The 24,366-nt window shown below is 38.1% G+C and overlaps 1 protein-coding gene across 1 annotated transcript in view; it reads right to left on the bottom strand.

Moving 5' to 3' along the window:
* The window catches only part of CCDC171 (coiled-coil domain containing 171), a 293,895-nt gene that overhangs the window by 193,497 nt on the left and 76,032 nt on the right, over positions 1-24,366 (bottom strand). Inside the window, 2 exon segments of the mRNA XM_040631456.1 lie at positions 8,141-8,243; positions 21,836-21,974. Of these exon segments, the coding sequence (XP_040487390.1) occupies positions 8,141-8,243; positions 21,836-21,974 (242 nt within the window).

Below are 24,366 nucleotides of genomic sequence, written 5' to 3'. Positions count from 1 at the left end.
CTTAGCTCTCTACCAAGCTGAAGACAGCATTCTGACAGCTCGAGCTCCCGCAGGTCAAGTTTGGCAGGTCCTTATAGAATCATAGTGTAAACTTTCAGGGGGTTGGAACAACGCAAGTCATCCTCTACAGATAACTTTTGAGAATCAAGCTTAACACTTGCTACTGGTCCTCAGCAGATAATACATTCATGGCCACCAATTTACCATGTGACCTGAATTGCTCATCATAAAATTGTTATTATCTGATCCACCAATCCATAAATTTGGGCATGCACAACAGCACTCTATCATCAAGTAAAAGTGCTCTATACAAAACTGGATTCAAGCAAATCCTGAAGGCACAATTAAGTTGCTTGAGCACACAGTCCAGATTTGGATGGGCCCTGTGCCTGATATATTGCCTCCCCTCTTAATCCACAACCTGAATCTATGGAAGGTTTCCTATGACCTATTGACTAATGAGAGAAAAAAAATGGTTCAGTATATAGACGGTTCTGTATATGCTGACTCTAAGTGAAAGCAGACAGTTGCAGCATTACAACCCCACTCAAGGGTGGCCCTGAAGGACAGCTATGAAGTAAAATCATGCCAGTAGTCAGAACAAGTGATGGACCTGACTGTCATTTTGCCTGGAATGAGAAATGACCAAAAGTAAAAAAGTACACCGAAAGCGCGGGTAGTAACTAACAGTTTAATGAAAATGGTCAGGGACTCGAAAAGAACACAACTGGAAAATTGGTAACAAGGTGATATGGGCAAGAGTATACGGACAGACGTCTCCAAATAGGCACTGTGCCCAGACCAATCAGTAGAAGAGGATCTTAATAATCAGGAGGACACGACGAGGCATTCTGTGGCTACTAGCTAGCATCTCTTCCCAGCCGCTTTGTCCTTACCACCTTTGTTTTCCTTACAACAGAAGGGTCGTGATGGCAAGGATGTAGGGAATACATGAGCTCAGCAACACGGACTTCCATTCACCACGAGTGATAGGATTACAACCCCTGTTGTATGCAAAATCTATCAATAGCAAAGACAGTGAACCCATGATATGACACCATCTCTAGAGCCTGGCAGCAAGTTGATTATATTAAGTCACTTCCACCACGGAAGGAGCAATGCTTCATTCTTACTAAGGTAGACACTAACTCTGAATATAGATTTTCCTTCCCTGACCATAGTATTTCCGCTGAAATCACCATCTGTAAATTTGTAAGACATCTTATTCACAATTACATATTCCATATAGCATTGCTTCTAACCAGGGAACTCAACTTATAGCAAATAAAATATGGAAATGGGCTCATTTCACTAATCTTCTGTGATAAAAGTTAACAGACCAGGGGCACCTCAGTCATGGACCATGCGACTCTTGATCTTGGGGTTGTGAGTTCGAGCCCCATGTTGGCTATAGAGATTACTTAAAGATAAAATCTTTAAAAAACAAAAAAGTTAACAGACCATTAATTTCACTTCTGGGTGTATATCTAAAAGAATTGAAAGCAAGGTCTTGAAGAGCTATTTCCATGTTTATAGGAGGACTAATCACAATAGCCAAAAGGTAGAAGTGATCCAAAGGTGCCTCAATGGATCAACAAAATGCAAGTATTATTCTGCCTTGAAAAGGAAGGATTCCTGTCACATGCTATAACTCGGATGAAACTTGAGGTCCTTGTGCAAGGTGAAATAAGCCAATCACAAAAAGACCAATACTATATGATTCTACTCCATGAGGTGTCTCAAGTAGTCAAATTCATACGAACAGAAAGTAGAATGGTGGTTACCACAGGTTAAAAATAAGGGGGAGAGGGAATATGATGGTCAGTTTTATGCATAAACTTGACTGGGACACAGATATTCAGTTACACATTATTTCTGGATGTGTCTATGAGGATGTTTCTGGATGAGACTGACATTTGGATCAGGAGACTGAGAAAGTAGATTACCCTCCCCAGAGCAGATGGGCCTCATCCAATCCACTGGAGGTCTGAATAAAATAAAAGGCCGAACAAGAAGGAATTCTCTCTCTCTGCCTGATTGTCTTCAAGCTGAGACATTGGTCTTCTCCTGCCTTTTGACTCAGACTGCAACTGGAACTTATACCAGCAGCTCTCTTGGTTCTCAACACTTCAGAATCAAACAGGAAATATACCATCAGCCCTCCTGGGTCTCCAGCTTGCCAACTGCAGGTGTTGGATTTCTTAGCCTTCAGAAGTGTGTGATTAATTAACGATCCCATTAGAGGATGTTGAGCACTCTTACTGAAGTCACTCCCTTGGATTTTACAAACTGAAACAACGAGCATGATGAAGTAGGCCAATTTTGGTTCTTAAACCTCAGTGGATTGGGAGGTGAGAGAAGTGAGAAGAATTTGGCAAATGACACCGAGACCTGTGTGCCACTCTTATAAGCATCCTCAATTCTCAGTGAACCATGAATCTCCAGGAAAAAGGTACCAGCCATGAGGTTCACAAGAACAATTAAAATTCTCAAGAAGATACCAGATCTAGACCACAGCCCTTTATTAAAGAAGTAAAGGAAGAGAGAGGAGAGGAAAAGTCCAGTTTGTTGTCCTGATTATCCTAAGAGCCGTCCCTGAGACTGCCCAATTCCTGGGTGATATATATAAACGCCTAAAGGCATCAAATGCTGTTGCTATTATTTCCCAGGGTCCTCTCCAGTAGAAAGAAAAAGAATACCTCTAGAGTATTACAAATGATTTCCTCAAGGAAGGAAAGGCTGAAGGAGGTCGGAGGGCTCTCATTCAACACGAAAGTCAACCACCCTGAGGAGGATCCAAGACTGAGCCACAAGAAAAACTTTCTTTCATGAACCTAAGGAAGGAAAAGTTACATTCTGTATGTTTGCTAACATCCTCAGGCAGAGATGAAACTGTATTAGAAGAAACACTTGAGGCAGAAAGACTACATGGGTTCAAAGTGAGAAAGGATTTATCCCCATACACACCCTACTGTAAGAATTTTCACCAGAAAAGAAGTGAGATATGAACAGCTGTAGTGCTTCAATTTCAAGAGGAAGCAGAAATAGGACATAAATGTCCCTGTTCAAGCAAATTGAGACTCTCTTGCCCAATGATTGTAGGCAATCCAGGTGGCATTTTTATGGCCCATGTAAGACTGTACATCTTTTCCACTTAAGGTCAATCTCCCTGATGACTCATATGGATTGCTACCCAAAAGGCTGCTATAATTTGGAAAGAGACTCCATGACTACTTTTACAACCTCAAAAATTAAAATGCAAAATAGACTTTTGACCTGATCTTAATTCATTCACACTTTCATTCATTAATATTCTACAAATATTTGCTGAGTGACTGCTTTATGCCCAGGAATGTTCTAGCTGCTTAAAGTACATTAATAAATAAAGGGACAAAGATCCTTGCCCTCATGGAGCCTACATATTGTGGGGATTAATTTTATGTGTCAACTTGACTAGGCTAAGGGATGCCCAGATAGCTGCCAAAACATTTCTGGGTGTGTCTGTGAAGGTGTTTCTGAAAGAAATTAGCACTTGAATCAGTAGAAGATCTGCCCTCACCAATGTGGGCGGGCATAATCCAATCTATTGCCTCCCTACCCACCCACACCCCCCCCACCACCACAGACAAAAAGGCAGAAGGAGGACAAATTCTCTCTTTCTTCTTGAGCTGGGATTTCCATCTCCTCCTTTGGACCCCAGGAGCCCTGAGGTTCTCAGGCCTTTGGATTCAGACTGAATTATACCACTGGCTTTCTTGGGTCTTCAGTCTGCAGACAACAGGTCATGGGATTTCCCAGCCTCTATAACCACATGAGCCATTTCTACACCTGTCCTATGGGTTCTGTTTCTCAGAGAATTCTAACACAGATAAAATAAATGTCCCATGTAGTATGTTAGAAGTGTGGGACAGCAATAAGTGCTATGGGGAAGAAACGAAGTAGAGCAGAAAAAGGGAGAGAGGTAGTGAGACTAGTGGCATGGGAATGAGAATCAGGTAAGCTTCATGGGGGTGAGATCTGAGCATAGATTTACAAAGACAAGAGAGGGGCATCTGGATGGCTCAGTCAGTAGAGCATGTGACTCTTGATCTCAGGGTTGTGAGTTCAAGCCCCACGTTGGGGGTAAAGATTACTTAAAAAAATAAAAGCCTTTAAAAAAATTTTTAAATAAATAAAAAGAGAAAGAGATGCAGACACACCTAAGTAAAGAACTTTCCAGGTAGACAGAATGGCCAGCACAAAGGCCCCCAAGGCAAGAGCATGGTTGATGTGCTCAAGAAACACCAGGAGGCCAGAGGGGCCGAAACAGGGAGGTACAGGGGAAGTCAAAGGGGTGATAAAGGATAGGGGTCGACCACAAAGGGTCTTGCAAGCCATTCTACGCTTAGTGAAATGCAGAGCCCAAGAAGATTGAAAGCAAAGGAATGACAGGCTCTGACTTGGGTTTTCAAATGATCGTTCTCGTGGCTACAGAGAAAACAGACTGCAGGGGGAGCAGGGTGGAAGGAGAGAGCAGGCAGCCAGAGGGAGCAGTGTTGGAGGCACTAGGAAACAAGGTGTGAATTATCACACTGATCACCGGTGAGAAAATCACCGTGAATCCTCTAAGTAAATAAATTCCTGAAGGTCTGACACTCACTGAAACTTTGCCTCATCTGCTACACCAAGATAAGTGGATGGATTACTGTTGCTTCAGAAACACTGAACGTAGAGCACTACCGAGGCTGAAGAAGATGGGGAAGAGAACAGCTTGCAGCTATGGCAACTCGGGACTAAAATTCACCCAAGAAAACAATTTTCATTCATCCCATTTTAAAATGCAAGCAAGTAAAAACAAAACAAAACAAAATTGTAACCATCGAAATTTCTACCACGGATTGCTTTTCCTGAATTGGGGGGGTAGATGCAGAGTATATATTGAACGGAAAGGTACCAAGAGGTAATAAAAGAAAGTAAAGCACTATTGCCTATTGGCCATACTGCAGGGCAGAGCATCTCTGGAAGAGCTTTCTGGAGGTAACTGAATTAATGTTGTAACAAATTCTAAGCCTGCCCTATCATCACATAGTAACACTCTGTTTCTATTCGAAATAGACTTTTTCTCAAAAACATATATACCGTGAGATATATACATGTTTATATCACACAGACACACAAGGTAAGTTAGCCTAGGATAAGTTCTTACATTACTTTGTGAGGAACAAAATATTTGTTCATCTTCGTGGAGGTGAAGCCACGAAGACAATCTTAATTGTGCCGGATCTTCCATAAAATATTAAGCAATAAAGCTTATTATTTATAGCCCTCCATGAAGTAATAAAACCCCAACCTGAACCAGTGTAAGCAGAAAGAGAGTCCATCAGAGTTTGACAGCGCTGTTTCGTGGAAGCCCAGGGCCAGAGGGAAACCGGGTCCTAAGCAGGTAAGTGTATCAGCCCGGATGCCAGCAGGAAGAGATAGCACACTCTGAAGAGTTCATCAGAAGAGAATTTCATCAAGATAGTTCCAGAAGTGACAGGCTTTGTTAAATTATTTTAAAACATTTTTTGCCTTGTAAAGGCTGACCTCTATAGACTGCATGATCTGGGCTCCTCTGCCCTCTGGCTTCTGGCTGCATTTGGACAGTGAGTGCACCTGCAGGAGATTAAGAGGGTGGAGGAGGAAAGAAAAAAAGGAAAGAAAAGAATGTCAGGGTATTTATTTCCTCTGTTCCCTCTGCTCCAGTGCATTCCTCAATGTTTAGCAGCTATAGCCCCGTCAGGCAGGTCCTCTTCCACAGCTGTGGCTTGTGCTGGACTATGGTGACAATGTGCCCTCCACTGAACCCTTTAGGCTTAGGCACGGTACTGGTTTTCCACTCTGGCTTGTTCTTGCTGTCATATCCTATCTTTTTTTTTTTCCAAGATTTATTTATTTGTGAAGGAGAGAGTGCACAGGAGTGGGGGGAGGGGCAGAGGGAGAGAATCTCAAGCCGACTCCCCACTGAGCACAGAGCCCCACTCGGGGCTCGATCCCTTGACCTATGAGATCATGACCTGAGCTGAAACGAAGAGTCGGATGCTTAACCAACTGAGCCACCCAGGAGCCCCTGTCTTATCCTATCTTATTGGTTGTCTTATCCTGTCCACATTTCCATAAATATCTTGATAAAGTTTTCTTCTGACAAAGTCTTCAGAGAGTGCCATCTTTTCCTGCTGGCATGCTGGCTGACACGCTTACCTGCTTAGGACCTGATTTCACTTGGGCCCTGGGCTTCCATTTAACAGATCAGAGGAGAATGGTTCTTGGTGGGTGAAAGAGTGAATAACCGGCCCCATATGGAAACAAAAACCACGCCACAGCAATACAAAAATCACTAATTCACCATACAGTCCCTTTTCCAGAAACACTTTCTCTATTATATATAGGCTGTGCCTATATACGGGAAACAAGGAGTTTAAAAAGTGTGGATACTGGGGCGCCTGGGTGGCGCAGTCGTTAAGCGTCTGCCTTCGGCTCAGGGCGTGATCCCGGCGTTCTGGGATCGAGCCCCACATCAGGCTCTTCCGCTATGAGCCTGCTTCTTCCTCTCCCACTCCCCCTGCTTGTGTTCCCTCTCTCGCTGGCTGTCTGTCTCTGTCAAATAAATAAATAAATAAATCTTAAAAAAAAAAAAAGTGTGGTTACTAAAAGATGAAAAGAAGAAGAAAAACTTTAATCGTCTTCTTCTATAGGCTTAGCAATAGCTTGTGCGTTTCTTTGTTATCCCCTATTTCATTTTAAAATTCAAAAGAGATATGGCATTATTTTTAGTTTTTTTAATCCAACTCTGAAGAAATATTTAAAATAACACTGAAGTATAAGATATACTATGATAATAATTTAACAATTTTTTAAAGCTCCCAATATCATTAAGCAACAACACATCTCAATAATAAAACAGTACCGTTGCAAAAGAAAATTTTATCCTCCAAAGCTTTAGCAAATATAATTGAACACTGGATATCTATAGTTTTTATGTCACTTTTCTATACCTTGATTTTTTCACAGTAACCACGAAACATCAATGCTTTGGGGAAAAGTTTAAATTTTAAGAAAAGTTACAAGTTCATTTCATGAAATGACTGTTAAACAAGCATGAAGGATAAAAACAGACCCCAAAAAAACAGATAATAGCAAAACACACTAAATTTCTAACAGTTCACCAGCATAAATCTGCAGATCCATAAAGTAATAATAGGCCTTGATCACATCCTTCTGCTTTTTCAACCACAACATACTTTCTATAACTTACGAGTTCCTAAAGAACTCATTTGCCAAATATCTGTTTGATTCCTTTAAAAACACTGCATCCAGGAGCTCAATTTTAAGTGTAATGAATTTAATTTTACATGCCTTCTGAAGAACACACCTGAGTCAGAAAAGAACTAAATAATTCGAGGCTGATGGTATAGCAAAAGAAAATTGATGTGGAGAAGTAAGAGTATTTAGGTCAAAGCTACTATTACACACATAATGGCGTATACACAAAAAAATTAAGGAAGTAGAAATCAGGGACAGCATTCATTAACCAGCTAGTGCTTCTGCTAGCTCCCAAAATACGCCTACCTAATACACAATTGTTATAGTTCTTTATCTTATTTAACCGTGCTAATACTAAAACCAAAACGTTCCACCTAAGCACTCTTCTCTGGAGAGTATATGTATGGTAGTAGGAAGTGAAGGAGAAAACCAGCTTAGCATATGCACTGTGTTACAGGCTGTGTCCTACATAACCTTTTGAATGCATGACCTTTAAGTTGCTGAAGGTTGCCTCAGAATTTGGCTCAGTTTGATGGAAACATCTGTTCCCCTTGCAGGTATACTGTAAGGACTTTTTTCTCAGTTGGATTCAGAACACAGCAAGTGAGCCCTTGTCTGTCCAATCATACAGACCCCAACACTTGTAAATCAAGTTCTGGGAGGACAACAGCAGGTCCACATTCCGTCACCCTTTCTCAGCCAGCTAGGCCAACTGACTGCTGTGAGAACTGCTCTTATCATGTCATCAAATCGAAACATGTTGAGATGAGGGACTGTAAGAGGCATCTGCAGAATTCCCAAAATGTAGTGACTTTGGAACATTGACAGATGCATCTGTCATTTTATACCTTCAACTAACCTGATGTCCACTGGCCCGACACAGTAAAGCTGTCCAAGATCGATTCCAATTCTTTCACGTTATTTTCACATGTCTCTACTAGAAAGGCCTGGTGCTTCTTAGCCTTTTAATCAAGAAAACAATTACACATAATAAAGGCACGTATTATAAGAGCTGCAGATTTGTGTGAAATATATAGCACTGTGAAGTATAAACAAGCTAATAATTACTCCATTCAAATATATTATTAATAACACTTTTTCTGTCTTAATCATACCTTTTTTTAATGTAACTCCGTATAAGGCCTCAATAACAATTTACTGAGGCCTTAGTGCCTGGAACTATTTTATATTTAATAATCCTTTTTATCCTCACAGCAATCCAAGAGGGAAGGGCTATTCTTATCCCAATTTTACGGATAAGAAAACTGAGACAAAGAGGAATTAGAAACACTAAAAGATCAAGGTTGCAGTCATGTGGCAAATTACCAGATGGTGGTCAAAAGTGAATACAGTATGACCACGCAGAAGGAACCACAGCAGTCGACTCAAGAGGTAATGGTAGCGTAGGCTAGGGTCTCAGCTGTGAAAAGGAAAAGGAGGTGGGGGAGGGGGGTGCAGAATACTTAGAAGATGGGATGGCCAGGCCCTTGGTGACACTGCACTGAGTTAGACTACACTGACCAGATTAAACTGGATTAGATTTAATTGGATCAGATTGGATAGAATTGATGAGGTTCAGTAGATGTTCAGATAAAAGGGAGCGGTCAAGAGTGATTCCAACTTTTAGGCTAAAAGAACTGGCACATTTCAGTCGTACAGTGAGAACAATGGTGGTAGAGAAGATCTTATTTTGGGTGTTTTTGTTTATTTGCTTGCTTGCTTGTTTTTGGCAGAGAGTACAAATCATGAATTCTGTTTCAATCACATTCCATTGGAAATACCTTTAAGACACTCTCAGTACCAGCACAATGCCCAGCAAATAACAGGCCCTAAATAAATGTTTGATTTAACAAAGAACAAATAAAATAGAAAAATATGGGAGGCAGCTGGACATAATGGTACAAAGCTCGGAAGAGAAGTCAGGAATGGGTTTGGGATCGCCTACAGATACTACCTGAGGCTTGCCTTGAGAGCGTTTGGCAGGAAAGGAAAAGAGCCTTGGAAAGGCCTTAAGGAACTCCAGAACGCAACTAATGAATCACTGAATACTACGTCAAAAACTAATGATGTACTATATGGCGGCTAACCACATATAATAAGAAAAAAAAGCTAGAAAAGAAAAAAACAGCAAAGCAGATTAAAAAAAGAGGAAGAAAAACAGAAAAGTATAGTATCATGGAAACCAAGAACATTTTAAGGACAGAGTTGTCAATTACATCCAATGTCACAGAATATTCAAGCAAAATGGGGACTACGAAGTGTTCAATGGACTTAGAGGTCGTTGGTGACCTTGATGAAATCTGTTATAACTCAGACTGGAATAGGTTGAAGAAGCAGTAAGCCTGAATTTTTTTGTCCTAAATGAGTGAGAGAGAAATCAGTGGAAACAGGAAGTTTAGACAACCCCTTCCTGGTAAGAAGGGAAGAAAAATAAAGGGAAGTAATTGGAAAAAACAGTGAGGTTGAAGAAAGTTCGGTTTTGTTTTTTTCAGTACATGAGAAACTTAAGCCTATTTTAAAAGCTGATAAGGTGGGGGCACCTGGGTGGCTCAGTTGGTCAAGCATCTGCCTTTGGCTCAGGTCATGATCCTGGGATCCTGGGATCAAGTCCCCAGTCAGGCTCCCTGCTTGGCGAGGTGCCTGCTTCTCCCTCTCCCTACCACTCCCCTTGCTTGTGCTCCCTCTCTCTCTCACTCTGTCTCTCTCTGTCAAATAAATAAATAAATAAATAAATAAATAAATAAATAAATAAAAATCTTTAAAAGCTGATGAGGTGGAAGCACTAGTGAAAGAGTACTTATAGATCCAGAAGAAATGGAAGAAGAGATAATACATACATATATATATATATATATATATAAATACATACGTGTGTGTATATATGTGTGTGTGTATATATATATATACACAATATATAAAACTAATAATGCTTTCTTTAGATGTCTGTTGTACGATCACATTTTCAGAAAAGCTATCCACTTCACCTCCCTGACAATATCAATTCTATTAGATTCTTCGCAGCAATTATCACAATCAGGATTCTACATGTATTTGAATCGGTCTTTTATTAGTGTTCATCTCCTATAATTTAAGCTCCATGAGGGGAAATAGGGTGGGGTTTTTGTCCTCATCAGTGTATTCCCAGCACCTAGCCAATACCAAGTATCAAAAGCAATAGTTAATTCACAGTTTTTATATAAAATATATAGTACATACGTATAATTTTGAATTCACATAGGGTCATAGTATACATGCTGCTAGATAATTTACTTTTCCATTCTTATTCTGTCTTTGACGTCTCTCCACATCACATTTTTTTGGTTTCATAGTACTCCATTGTTTAGATGTACCATTAATTAATTTAACCAGTCCACTACTGCTAAAATTCACAGCATTTTTATGCTATTAGTGATAGTAGTACAATAAATATCCTTGTATATGTGCTCGTATATCTCTACATAGACATGGCAAGTATACCTACTCAATAAAATGCTAGAGACAGATTTGATGGGTAAAAGGGTATGTATACTGATTTTCAGACAATTGTTACCAAATTGCTCTCCAAAGAGTCCTCCCAGTGTATACTACCACATTCAGTAAAAGTGCCTATTTCTCAATATCTTCCCAACGGTAAGCATTATCAACTTATTTTAATGTGCATTTCTTTAATTTTAACTAAAGATCCTTAATCTTAGTTATTAAGTTATAAACTTAATCTAAGTTATTATATGTTGACTAGCCACATGTACCTCTCTTCCTGTGAATGCCTTTTCACATCACCAGCCCATTTTTATACCACGTTGTCTGTATTCACCAGTGATTTATAATAGTCCTTTCTAAAAATTATGGAAACAAGCCCTTTGTCATACATGTTACAAGTCATTATTGTCAATTTGTCACTCACCTTCTAATTATATTTGTAAAAGCAAAATTGCATTTTTTTAAGTGATCAAATTAAACAATAATTTGCTTTGGGACTTCTAGGTTTTGCGTCAGACTTTCTTTACTCCAATTTTATAAAATACTTAATTCCCTTTTTCTTCCAGTGCTTTTACATCTTTTTTTTTTATGGTTCTTTGATCAATCTAGAATTTGTTTAATGTAATATAAACAAATAATATAAATTATTTGTTTAATACAAGCAATATGGCAGGGACTTAGCTATATTATTTCCTCTTATGTATCTCCAGTTATGTGAAAATTCTGGGATAATTTATCTCTAAAACACTCATTTGGCATTCTGTGATATTTTGATTTATAGTAAGAAATATAGATCTGGTCTTCGTCCGTGGTTCCTGGCACATAGCTCCTAAAACCCTTGTAATTTCCTAAGAGCCACAAGTCCATCTTTTATTATAATATTTAGTTTTGTTCCCAGTTCCACACCTCACTTTATGTTAATACTGGAGAGGGCAGGTCCATGGGCATGCACACAGTCTGAGAGACTGTCAGGGAGGACTGTGGTAAGATATTTAAGGTTCAGTCAGTCTTTGGTTGTGTTTAAGGTCCTTGTGCCAGTGAGGCTTCCACTCTGTTCATGTAGACGCACGCTTTCAGGTCTGCCCCACATCCCACTTTGATTGCTCCTGAATGGATGCAGCCTACCATGCACATGGCCTTCCCAACCCCCTGCTCAACTGTGAGCCCGTGAGGGCTCCTCTTGGCTGTCTCTTTCTCTAGTTCTCTCCTTTAAACTTCTGGCTGCTGGGTTATTTTATTGTATCATAGAGGTACCATGTTCCTCTTAATTGCTCTCCACCAAGATTTGTCTTGTTTTCCACAATGTCCTTGAATGTGGAGTTCTCCACTCTCTAGTCCAAGTAAGCTCAGTCTCCTCAAGCAGAGGAGACTCTTTCCCTGCAAAGGCAGCCTGCCTTTCCTCCTGGGCAGAACCCATATGCCACTGCACTGGATTTGGGGGTAGAGACCCACTTTTTCCACAGCAACAATTCTGCTCTCTAAGTGGCCATTGAGGGGTTGCAATCCCTGGTCTTCTGGGGCAGGAGCAGTTGGCCCCAATTTTCTTGGCCTGCCAAGACTGAGGTAGAGCTTCTGCATTACAAGTGAGGTCTAGGTGCAGAACGAGCGATCTGGTCCTCTCACCCATGCCTGCCTGGAATAGAATTGCCGCAACACAGGGCTCTGAGGGATGAGATATTCCCAGCAGTTTTCCTCACCCAGGAAGAAAACATAGGCCCAGCCTAAGAGCCAAGAAGAAGGGAAGTGCCCATCTTCTTGGCTACAGCCACCCAGGGTACAGCTTCTGTAACAGGGAGCAGGGCAGAAAGGAGATTACGGAACAGACCATCAATGAAATGCCAAAGATTCTCACAGCTCTTGCTGAAAATTAGTCAGTTTTCTTCTTTTTAATAGCTTGAGATATAATTTACATACCATATAATTCAACCATTTAAAATACACAGTTCAGTGGTTTTTAGTAAATTTGAGTTGTACAACCAACATCACAACCAATTTTGGAACACTTTCATCACACCAGCAAGAAACCCCACACCCATCAGCAGTCACTCCCTATATTCCCTCAGTCCCTCCAGCCCTCGGCAACCCTAATGTACTTTCTATCTCTCCAGATTTGCCTTCTCTGGGCATTTCATATAAATGGAATCACACACCATGTGGCTTTTTGTGCCTGCCTTCTTTCACTTAGCTTGATATTTTCAAGGTTCATCTATATTGAACCATTGATTAATACTCCCTTTCTCTTTATGCCTGAATAGTATTCCGTTGAGAAATTTCCAAACTGTTTTCCAATGTGAGGGGGCAGTATTATACATTCTCAAGCATAGTGTATGAGAATTCCAATTTTCTCACATCCTTACTAACAAATTGTTATTATGTTTTTAAATTATAATCATTCGGGGCGCCTGCGTGGCACAGCGGTTAAGCGTCTGCCTTCAGCTCAGGGCGTGATCCCGGCATTATGGGATCGAGCCCCACATCAGGCTCTTCTGCTATGAGCCTGCTTCTTCCTCTCCCACTCCCCCTGCTTGTGTTCCCTCTCTCGCTGGCTGTCTCTATCTCTGTCAAATAAATAAATAAAATCTTTTTAAATAAATAAATAAATAATAAATTATAATCATCCAAGTATGTGTGACATGACATGTCATTATGTTTTTTAATTTTTTTGAGTATAGCTCATTATGGTTTTGACTTGTATTTTTCTGATGACTGATGATACTAAGCATCTTTTAATGTGTTTATTGGCCACTTACACATTTGGAGAAATCTCTGTTCAGATCCTTTGTCCATTTTTCAAGTGGATTTTTTAATTATTAAATTATAAGAAGTCTTTATATATCTTGGATAAAATTCCTTTATCAGATACATGATGTGCAAATATTTTCTCTCATTCTGTGAGTTGTCTTTTTATTTTTCTGATGCTCTCCTTTAAAGGACCAAGGCTTTTAATTTTAATGATTAGATTTTCTTAAATGACAGTTTCTTCTTTGCCCTTAAGACAATTTTCGGGGTTTATATGATTGTTGTTATTTTTTAATTTTTAATTTTTTAATTTTTCATCAGTGAAATTATTGTTTTCCTAGGTAGAGAATTCACCAAGCTCCTTATACCATCATTCCAGGGGTTCTTCCCTACAATATGTTTTAATATCCTAAAGGTTTAGTCTCCTGGGTCTTCTTCAGTATTTTTCTAGTATTATCATATAATTATATCTCCAAAAGAATGCCAGCATCATAATCACAAGTTCCATGAAAACACACACACACACACACACACACACACACACACACAAATGCCCCTCTGTTACTTCAATATATATACTATCTTTAATTCTCCTCAAAAATCCTGCACAGGTAAGATTACTAGGACAAATGAGCAAATAGATTCAAAAGGATAATATCACTAAAGGTCACACAACTATTATGAGATAGGGCTGGGACTGAAATTCAGATCAATCTGTCTCCAAAATATATGCCGACTGAGGCTAAGTCTTCATCAAAATCAAGGGATTAAAAACGCACAGCAATATAAATGTAAAAGGCCAGACAAATTACATACTTGGAGTGAGCTTAATAAAAGGATTCAGTTAAATTCCTAGTCAACAATAATTCTTTTCTCAAGTATAGGGCCCAATCCTGACTAAAGATGATTTACAATTTCAACACCATTACAGTTTAAAACCAAATTTCAGGGGCGCCTGGGTGGCACAGCGGTTAAGCGTCTGCCTTCGGCTCAGGGCGTGATCCCGGCGTTCTGGGATCGAGCCCCACATCAGGCTCCTCCGCTGGGAGCCTGCTTCTTCCTCTCCCACTCCCCCTGCTTGTGTTCCCTCTCTCGCTGGCTGTCTCTATCTGTCGAATAAATAAATAAAATCTTAAAAAAAAAAAAAAGATTTTTTTAAAACGAAATTTCATGTCAAATTAGCCAGGAAAAACTAACCAATGTAAAATTTTTCAAAAATAAAGAAGAGGTTTGAATGACAAGGCTTAAAAAGGATTAACTGCACCAAAAAGTTGCTATTATATTCACAATTAGTAGTAGTATAATCTTCTACAAAGATATCTGGCTAATAGTCTTTTAATACAGATTTGACTTAGATTTAATAACTAGGTTTATGAACCAACTACTGATAAGAAAAACTGTCATTGTTTTATTTTTTTTAATTTTTTTCAGGGAAATCATGTTTATTTTTTTTTATAATTTTTATTTTGTTATGTTAGTCACCATACAGTATGTCATTGTTTTAGAGTTGACAATTTTCCTTCCCAATAAATCATTTTGGTTTTATAAATGAAGCTTTCATTCTTCATTCATATAGCAGAAGTGTTTGGGCTTTTCTGAAATGTGGATTGCACTTATATTTAAATTTTATTCCCAAAGCTGTTAGTTCTCTTAATAGCTCTTTGATGCACAAAAAAATTCTAGAATGAAAACAGAATTTATCTGCTAAGTAAACAAACTGTTGTGTTGAAAAGAAAGCGCCAAGCAAGAACAAATAGTAAGTTTCTAATTTTTGGTTAACATGTTTTATCATCTGACATAGAGAGTAGGTTTAGGTTAAATGTTACATTGTTGATTTAAGAAATTCTATAATTCTAAACATCCACAGAAGTTTAAAAGGCAAAACTATAGGATAAGGGGCACCTGGCTGGGCTCAGTTGGTTAAGCAGCCAACTTTTGAATTCAGCTCAGGTCATGATCTCAGGGCCCTAGGGTGGAGCCCTGGGAGCCCCGCACTGGGCTCTGTGCTCAGCGGGGAGTCTGCTAGAGATTCGCTCTCTCTCTCTCTCTCTCTCTCTGCCCCTCCCCCACTTGTCCTCTCTCTCTCTTTCAAATAAAAATAAATAAATAAATCTTTCAAAAAAAAAACCTGCAGGATAAAAGGACCCACTTCTATTTGCCTTGGACATAATCCACACACAGAGTGTGTTATCCTAGAAATAGAAGTTTCTTAATGCTATGTTGGGTAACCAGATGATGTTTAGATGAACATTTATTGATTACTCACCATGAACTAAGGACTACTTTAGATGTAATGAATCTACAAACAGTGTAGACAGGGGATGAAAAATATTTAAAAATTCGAAGAAAGTTCAGAAAAACGTGTGACTGACAGACCTTAATATATTTTTGAAGAGGAGTCAAGGTTGTTTATAAAATACCTTTAACCAGAAAGCACAATGAGATGACAAAGACCTACATTATATTTACACCCTGGTATACTCTATCTCACGCACTGCTAACATGAATGAATTTCTGGCTTAATCTAATGTGTCATTCTCTTGGTTTCTTTCATATCTTTCTTTGACCCTACAAAGACACATCCCTCACTTTTTCCTAATCGTGCATGAATATCACAAATGGATATGCATGTAAATAAAATTTTCTAATGCCAGCTCTTGAAGAAACATATAAAAAGAATACACAAATATTCCTATCTAGAAATTGGCAAATGGGCGCTGCTGATCTGCAGTGGAAAAAGTTGACTCAAGCCCTAAATAACAGTAAAGTAGTGAAGGGACACTGTTAATAAGGTTAAAAATAGTAGGAAAAACAAATAAGTAAAGTAAAAAATAAATACTTTTATTTAATCACTAAGTTTTTTAAATGAAATTTGCACTTGTTAAATGGGTTGAACTTTTGTAGCAGTGATACATAATCCTTATAATATCTGAACATTTTTTAACTCAAGTAAGCTTTAAAATCTTTGATTCAAATATATTTTAAGCCATTATGAAGGAATTCTGAGTAAAAACGGGGGAGCATCAGAACTTATAATCAGCATCACATACTTTGTCTCACCTTTTCATCATATCGTCCACCTAAAAACCATTATATACCCAGTGCATTTGTAGGACACAAGGAATCTGCTCAGCTGAACTGAATTTGATCCGGTCAGCTTTCATAGTCATCCCTATCTGCAGCTTTCCCTCAATCAGATTAATGACAACTAGTACCTCTTACTTCTTCATGGACGTTTACTATTTCTTTCCCTCCTTGCTTTGCTTGCCTATGCTCCTTCCATGCATCTGAGTATTCTGCGGCCCCAATTGCTTATATCATAAGATGCCATCCTCCCTTATGTGGCTTTACAACTAGTTTATTTTTCTACAGATGCTACTCTCCAATCTGAATATGGACCTTGACAGATCTTTCTCTTTCTCTCTCTCTGTCTCTCTCTCTCTCTCTCTCTCTCTCTCACACACACACACACACACACACATTTTCTTTTTTTCCAGGTCAAAGATGAGATAGAATATTCAAGATTTAATAATTTATGTAAGAATAAATTTCAAAAAAGGGGAAAAAATAAATTTCAAAAAGATTACTAAAAAAGCTTTATGCCCACATTATAAATTTAGAAAGCCAGCCAAATAATGAACATTTAAACACACAGATACACATATACACATTCAGTGAGTACTATTTTATAATATTAAATTTTTAAGGGCCACTAAAAAGATATAAAGTTATTTTTATATTAGCAAAAGCAATGTTCATATACAAATATCACTCCTATTCTGGAAGAATCAACTATTTTTTAGTAAAAAATCAGAATAGAATGTTTATTAGCCCATTAGTTTTGAATACCTCCTGCAAAATCAGACACATGTCACTCTAAAGCAAACCTAACAGATCATTTGAAGCAAAAATCTTATCAAGAAACATTAACTTTACCACAAAGCATAGCAATCAAAGTGCTTTCCAAAATCCTATCTAATGCTAGCAATCATTGTATTATATAATCAGTTAAGCCCCCAAAGTATAGGGAAAAAACATACACTTGACCATTTTCAATCACAAGTTCTTTAGAGAATAAAATATTCTTTGAACAAAACCTCATGAGAACTAGAATTCCCTTTTCAATATATGGTCTCTCCTAGAGCTGTAACTAAATATTACTGAGTGGCAGAAAAACAAATCTCAAGAAATGATGGACTTAAAAAAATTTCATTGTAGAAAGCACAAAGCAAATCCTAATAATACCAATTTTAAAATGATAGCTCCCCTGCTTCGAGAGAAGCAAATATAAATACTCACAGTAATGACTAAAAGACCCACCTGTATCGATATGTTGAGCTTCTGATGGACTTTAATAAGCATAATCACTAAGAAACTTAAATTAGAAAGTCAGTTTTATTTAGTAGTTGATTAAATCATTATTAAATTCATAGATTGTGAAATTAATAGTTCAATTTTAATCAAAACTTTTTAAAGTCAAATTCAATACTGTATAACACAGAACACAAAACTAATTTTGTTAAATCTTTAGATGTCCTATATTTAAATTCTATTAATTCTATGGCATTAAGTACAATAACAATATGCCATTCATTTACCAATCATATCTTTCAAACCCATACATTGAATAGGAGGAATTTCATTAATATAAAAGTAAAATTAAAGTCATCTGGGGCCATCTGGGTGGCTCAGTAGGCTAAGTGTCTGCCTCCAGCTCAGGTCATGATCTCAGGGTCCTGGGATCGAGCCCCCGTTTCTCCCTCTCCCTCTGCTCCACCCCACTGCTTGTGCTCTCTTCCTCCCTTTCTCTCTCTCTCTATCTCTCAAATAAATAAATAAAATCTTTAAAAAAATAATAAAATAAATAAAAAATAAAGTCGTCTGGGTTCATATTTCTTAAATACCAACAAAGGACTCAACATACTCAGTTTGGACCTTTCCAAAATTATCTTCTATATTTGTGTCACATCTCTTGAAACAGGGGAGCTATCACTGTCCAACTGGTTTATTAACACTTCATGTATCCTAACCTACACAATCTCTAAGACCCCCTCCAGCTCTAAAAAGCTTAGTTACATACTTAATTATACTAAGTTATACAATTATTATTTTTAAGTCTCAAAAGTTCCTGAAGTCTTTGCATATTATTAACAGCACCTTGATCTCACTAGTAAAGCTAGAGAGGAAAGTGGCTTTAATTTTCTCTTGCAATGCAACAGAGAAAATAAAGACTAAGACTTGAATAATGACCATGAACATGACCTAGACTGGAAAACAAGCTGTTACCTCAAAGGGAGAGAAAAATTACCTGTAGGTAATTAATGCTTCCCATCTATATTCTATAAAATACTGAAACTATTATGTTCAAAAGAAAGATAAGTGTAGGAAAGACACACTGAGGTACATGGGATCGTGAGATGTCATTAAAACAAAGTTTCATTTCCAAAAGCAAAAGGTAAAATCCTCCTGTTTCTCTTCAGTCAAAACCAATCATGCATTCAAAGCAAAGATAATAATAACCAGGTTTGAGGATGCAAAACTAGAAAAATTCTTTTATGGTTTAAAATTTTTAATTTGACAGATATCTCTTCCAAGAAAAATTTTCAAACACTTTGCCCCCACCCCAAAATCCACTAATCTATTAGAAAAGAAAACAATAAAGGAATATGTACAAGAAAAATATATTTAGGAAAAGTGCTAGATGAATTTTTATAAAAAGGAAAAACACTGTAGTTACTCGTAAAGTAATAGTATTTTCATGAAATAAAATTTCATTAAATAATTCTTAAATTTCATATTATGGCCAGGTAAAGTGATAGAGAACAACAGTTCTAATCAGAAAACAGAACAAGTTAGAAAGCTCATTATTGGGAAGGGGGAAAAAAGAGAGGAGCAAAAGAAATAGAAAGATGGAAGAAATAAGGCATAAAGCTATGGGTTTAAGAGAGATGAAAAATAGAGAGGGAAGTACAGTTAGGTTGAAGCATATAAACTGTAGATCACTTAGGTACAACCTGAATCATTAGCTCTTCAAGAAGGAACTATTATTCATGGATCTGTGACAACGTCTAGTAATCCATCAAGCTTTGCAGAAACAATTAGTCATCAATCTTCCGTGCTATGATTGGAACAATAGTGCTTCATAGGATGAGGCCCAAACAAGCAAACAAAGGTTGCCCATGAGCTGCAACCTGCCTTATTTCAGACCAATGTGCCAAATCGTAAAAGTTGAAAAAGAAAAACCCATTAGCACCATGTGAAATTTTTTCATCACCAAGCACCAGTACCCTCCACGGTGAATTGAGCCAGTCTTCTTTTATTTGTATCTAGTCACTGGAATGCTAGAAGACCAAATTAGGATAATCCATGCAACTTATATTGATGACTGTCTCCCGTGTCACATTCTTGGTTTTAACTCTGGCTAACTTTCCAAACTGCTGAATACAGGGTCTATAGCAAGAAGACCAAATCAGCTCAATGGCTCTGCCATGTTTTTCTCCACCACTGATTCACCTCCTGAGCCAGGAGTCAAGGGGTGGAACAACCCATGAAATTTAGGGTAGCATGTAAGAGTAAACAGGCAGTAGAGTATGCTACCCAGAGAGCCCTAAACTTCCTAAAACTCCACATCTAAAGTATTCAAACTACAAATGCAACCAAGGAGCAAACAATAATATCAGTTCCTGAATCAGAACGCATTGAATATCCTGGGTTGAATGAAGACCACATATAAAATTAGATCATTTGAAAGTGATAGAATTTAAGTTTTATCTCATCACAATCTTTCCATCTGGGCAGCATTGATTTGGCCACCACTTCTTAATATAATCCAGAGACTCCATCTTTTTTGACAAGGAAAAAAAAATATTCGTTTTCTTCAATAACTGGTATCACTAAGAGTTGAAAGTGAAGTAGCCAAGTCTCTGCAGAAGGGATTTATGTGGGGACAAGACAAAGAAGACACCAGGTATTACTGTAGATGTTATGCCCTCCCTCTTGGGATTCCCAGCCAACTGCAGAATAGCAGTGTGCTGCATCAACCAAACACATGAGTCAACGAACGTCTGCGGAGGCAAGCACCATAGTGGAGTCTTCATATGTCAGATGAATTACATTAACCTCAATGCACTCACAATCTCTTGGGACAGATGATGCATGTTAGATTTGGGTGAGTGTTATGCTAAACTATGATGAAAATGCTAAACTAAGTATGAAAGAAACAAACTTGGGGGGCGACTGGGTGGCTCAATCAATTAAGTGTCTGCCTTCTGCTCAGGTCATGATCTCAGGGTCCTGGGACTGAGCCCCACGTCGGGGTCCCTGGTCAGTGGGATGTCTGCTTCTCTCTCTCCCTCTGCCCCCTCCCCCCCCAACTGTGCTCTCTCTTTCTCTCTCTGCTCTCAAATAAATAAATAAAATATTTAAATAATTTTTTTAAAAAGAAACATAGTTGGGAAAAGGCAAAATTCTGACTAGGAGGATGGGAGAGTGGGGAAAGAGGGAATCATGGAAGGCTTCACAGATTGCAAGCTGTCAGAGCAGGGCATTACAGGATACATAGGAGTTTACTAATGGAACAAAAGAAAAGGAGCAGTTCAGCCCATGAAGGTCAAAAAAAATGAACAGCCTGAACGAAAGCAAGAAGATATGAAAATATACAATGTGTTTAGGAAGCCAAGAGCACCCTAAGGGGCTGAAGCAAGAGAGTTAGAGGGCAGTGGACACAGAAGCCGGAAGAGTTAACATGGAGACACAGAGAAAGAGGCCTTAGATTATATGGCAAGAAGCTGAACTTCATTCTGAAAACAACAAGGAGACGTTGATGGCTTTTTAATAAAGTGAGGATGACAAGAGCAGATCAATATCTCAGGAAGACAAATGTGGCGATGGTGTGAAAGCTGGATTATTGGGGAATGGAGACAAAATGATCGGGTACAAAATGACTACAAAGGGGATTTTTGAAATCATTAGATCTATTGATTATAAACCCTGATCCCCCTCTCACCTAGGTAACAATGCCAAAAGAAAGAAAGAAAGAAAGAAAGAAAGAAAGAAAGAAAGAAAGAAAGAAAGCCCTGAATAAATTCTAAAATAGTCTATAATTCAGTTTTCACTAATTCAATTAGTTTTCCCAATTTTTCTAAAGAAGAGAGGTTTTATTACATACATCTTTGTTGTAATCAGCATCTCTGGTTTTGAAATTTTATATCAATGGCACTAAAATTACTTTCATGCTATTATCTCATGGCATGTAGTGAGGGGGGAAAAAAACCTGTTAAACATCAAATTTGACCCAATAAAGTAATTGCCATAGGGTTTTCTTTTTTATCCTTACCATTACAAGTTCTTCCTGTAATTCACTGCAACTTTTTTCATTATACTGGAGTCTCTTTGAAAGGTCTATAATTACTTTCTTCTGTTCCTCGATCTCTTCATTTAGTTTCTTGTTTTTGGAGACATACTCTCTTTCTAATCTGAAAAGTTAAAGTGTTAGAGCAGATTTTTCAAATATGGTTTTACCAAGTCCTATCATCCAGCTTTAACATGACTGGCAGATGTATTATCTGTCATGTTTTTGTGCTAAAGGCCACTTCTCATTTTTTCAAACAAAAAGGATTGCATATTTTTAAATGAAAGACTTTAAAGGACTAATACCTCACCCCTTTCTTTAGCAGATATTTTACTATGCCCAAGGTTATAAACAAAATCGATTTGGTTAGTGTTGTTTTGGTCTCACCATTATTTAAGATGAACAAAACCCACCCACCACAGTTCAATTAGCTCAGAAACTGCCTCAAGACAGAAAACAGTTCTATCAAACAATTTTCAAATTAAACTATAACATTAGAAACCAAACAAATGTTTTATTTCTGAATGTCCACGCAAGTGGAACTAATGTGATGGAAAATGGAAAATCCAAAGAATCATCGAAAATCATTCACATTCAGTGTGAAAACACATGAAATTCTTTACTTTTTGTTCTTTTTCAAGTTTTTATTTAAATTCCAGTTAGTTAACATACAGCGTAATATCAGTTTCAGATGTAGAATTTAGTGATTCAACACTTCCATACAACACCCAGTGCTCATCACAAGTGCCTTCCTTAATGCCCATCACCCATTTAACCCATCCCCCACCCACCTCCCCCTCCAGCAACCCTCAGTTTGTTCTCTATAGTTAAAAGTCTCTTATGGTTTGTCTCCCTCTCTTTTTTTTCCTCTATGGTCATCTGTTTTGTTTCTTAAATTCCACATATGAGTTAAATCGTATGGTATTTGTCTTTCTCTGACTTATTTCACTTAGCATAATAATCTCTAGCTCTATCCATGTCATTGCAAATGGCAAGATTTCATTCTTTCTGATGGCTGAGTAATATTCCATTGTATATACCACTTCTTCTTTACCCATTTATCAGTCGATGTACATTTGGGCTCTTTCTATAATATGGTTATTGTTGAATAATGCTGCTATAAACATCAGGTAGCATGTACCCCTTTGAATCTGTATTTTTGTATTCTTGGGTAAATACCTATAGTGCAATTGCTGGACCATAGGGTAGTTCTATTTTTAACTTTCTGGGGAACCTCTATACTGTTTTCCAGAGTGGCTGCTCCAGTTTGCATTCCCACCAACAGTCTAAGAGGGTTCCCCTTGCTCCTCATCCTCACCAACATCTGTTGTTTCCTGTGTTGCTATCTTAGCCATTCTGACAGGTGTGAGGTGATATCTCATTGGAGTTTTGATTTGTATTTCCTTGATGATAAGTCACGTTGAACATCTTTTCATGTGTCTGTTGGCCATCTGCATGTCTTCTTTGGAAAAATGTGTACTCATGTTGTCTGCCCATTTTTTAACTGGATTATTTGTTTTTCGGTGTTGAGTTTTATAAGTTCTTTATAGATTTTGGATACTAAGCCTTTATCAGATATGTCATTTGCAAATGTCTTCTCCCATCCCATAGGTTGGTAACTTTTAGTTTTGTTGATTGTTTCCTTCATTGTGCACAAGCTTTTTATTTTGATGAAGTCCCAATAGTTTATTTTTGCTTTTGTTTCCCTTGCCTCAGGAGACTTATCTTGTAGAAGTTGCTACAGATTGGGGCATCCAGGTGGCTCAGCTGGTTGAGCATCTGACTCTTGGTCTCAGCTCAGGTCGTGATCTCAGAGTTATGAGATCGAGCCCCACAACGGGCTCCCTGCTCAGCGCAGAGTCTGCCAGAGATTTTCGTTTCCCATCATTCTGCCCCTCCCATTCATGCCCTCTTGCTTACTTTCTCTCTCTCTTAAATACATCTTTAAAAAAAAAAAACAATAAGTTGCTACAGATGGTGTCCAAAAGGTTACTGCCTATATTCTCCTCTAGGATTTTGATGGTTTCCTGTCTCACATTTAAGTCTTTCATTCATTTTGAATTTTTTTGTGTGTACGGTGTAAGAAAGTGGTCCAGTTTCATTCTTTTGCATGTTGCTGTCCAGTTTTCCCAGCACTTTGTTGAGATGACTGTCTTTTTTCTATTGGATAATTTTTTCTGCTTTGTCAAAGATTAGTTGACTTTATACAGTTGTGGGTCGTTTCTGGGTTTTCTATTCTGTTCCATTGATCTATGTCTGTTTGGGGGCCAGTACAATACTGTCTTGATCCCTATAGCTTTGTAATATAACTTCAAGTCCGGAACTGTGATACACCCAGTTCTGCTTTTCTTTTTCAAGATCGCTTTGACTATTTGGGGTCTTTTGTGATTCCATACAAATTTTAGGATTGTATGCTGTAGCTCTGTGAAAAATGCTGGTGGTATTTTGATAGGGACTGCATTAAATGTGCAGATTGCTTTAGGTAGGATAGACATTTTAACAATATTTGTTCTTTC

This window comes from Ursus maritimus, unplaced genomic scaffold, assembly GCF_017311325.1.
Source record: "Ursus maritimus isolate PB19 unplaced genomic scaffold, ASM1731132v1 scaffold_17, whole genome shotgun sequence".
NCBI lineage: Eukaryota > Metazoa > Chordata > Mammalia > Carnivora > Ursidae > Ursus > Ursus maritimus.
Note: the sequence above shows the minus strand (reverse complement) of the source record. Positions and strands in the feature narration are given on the sequence as shown.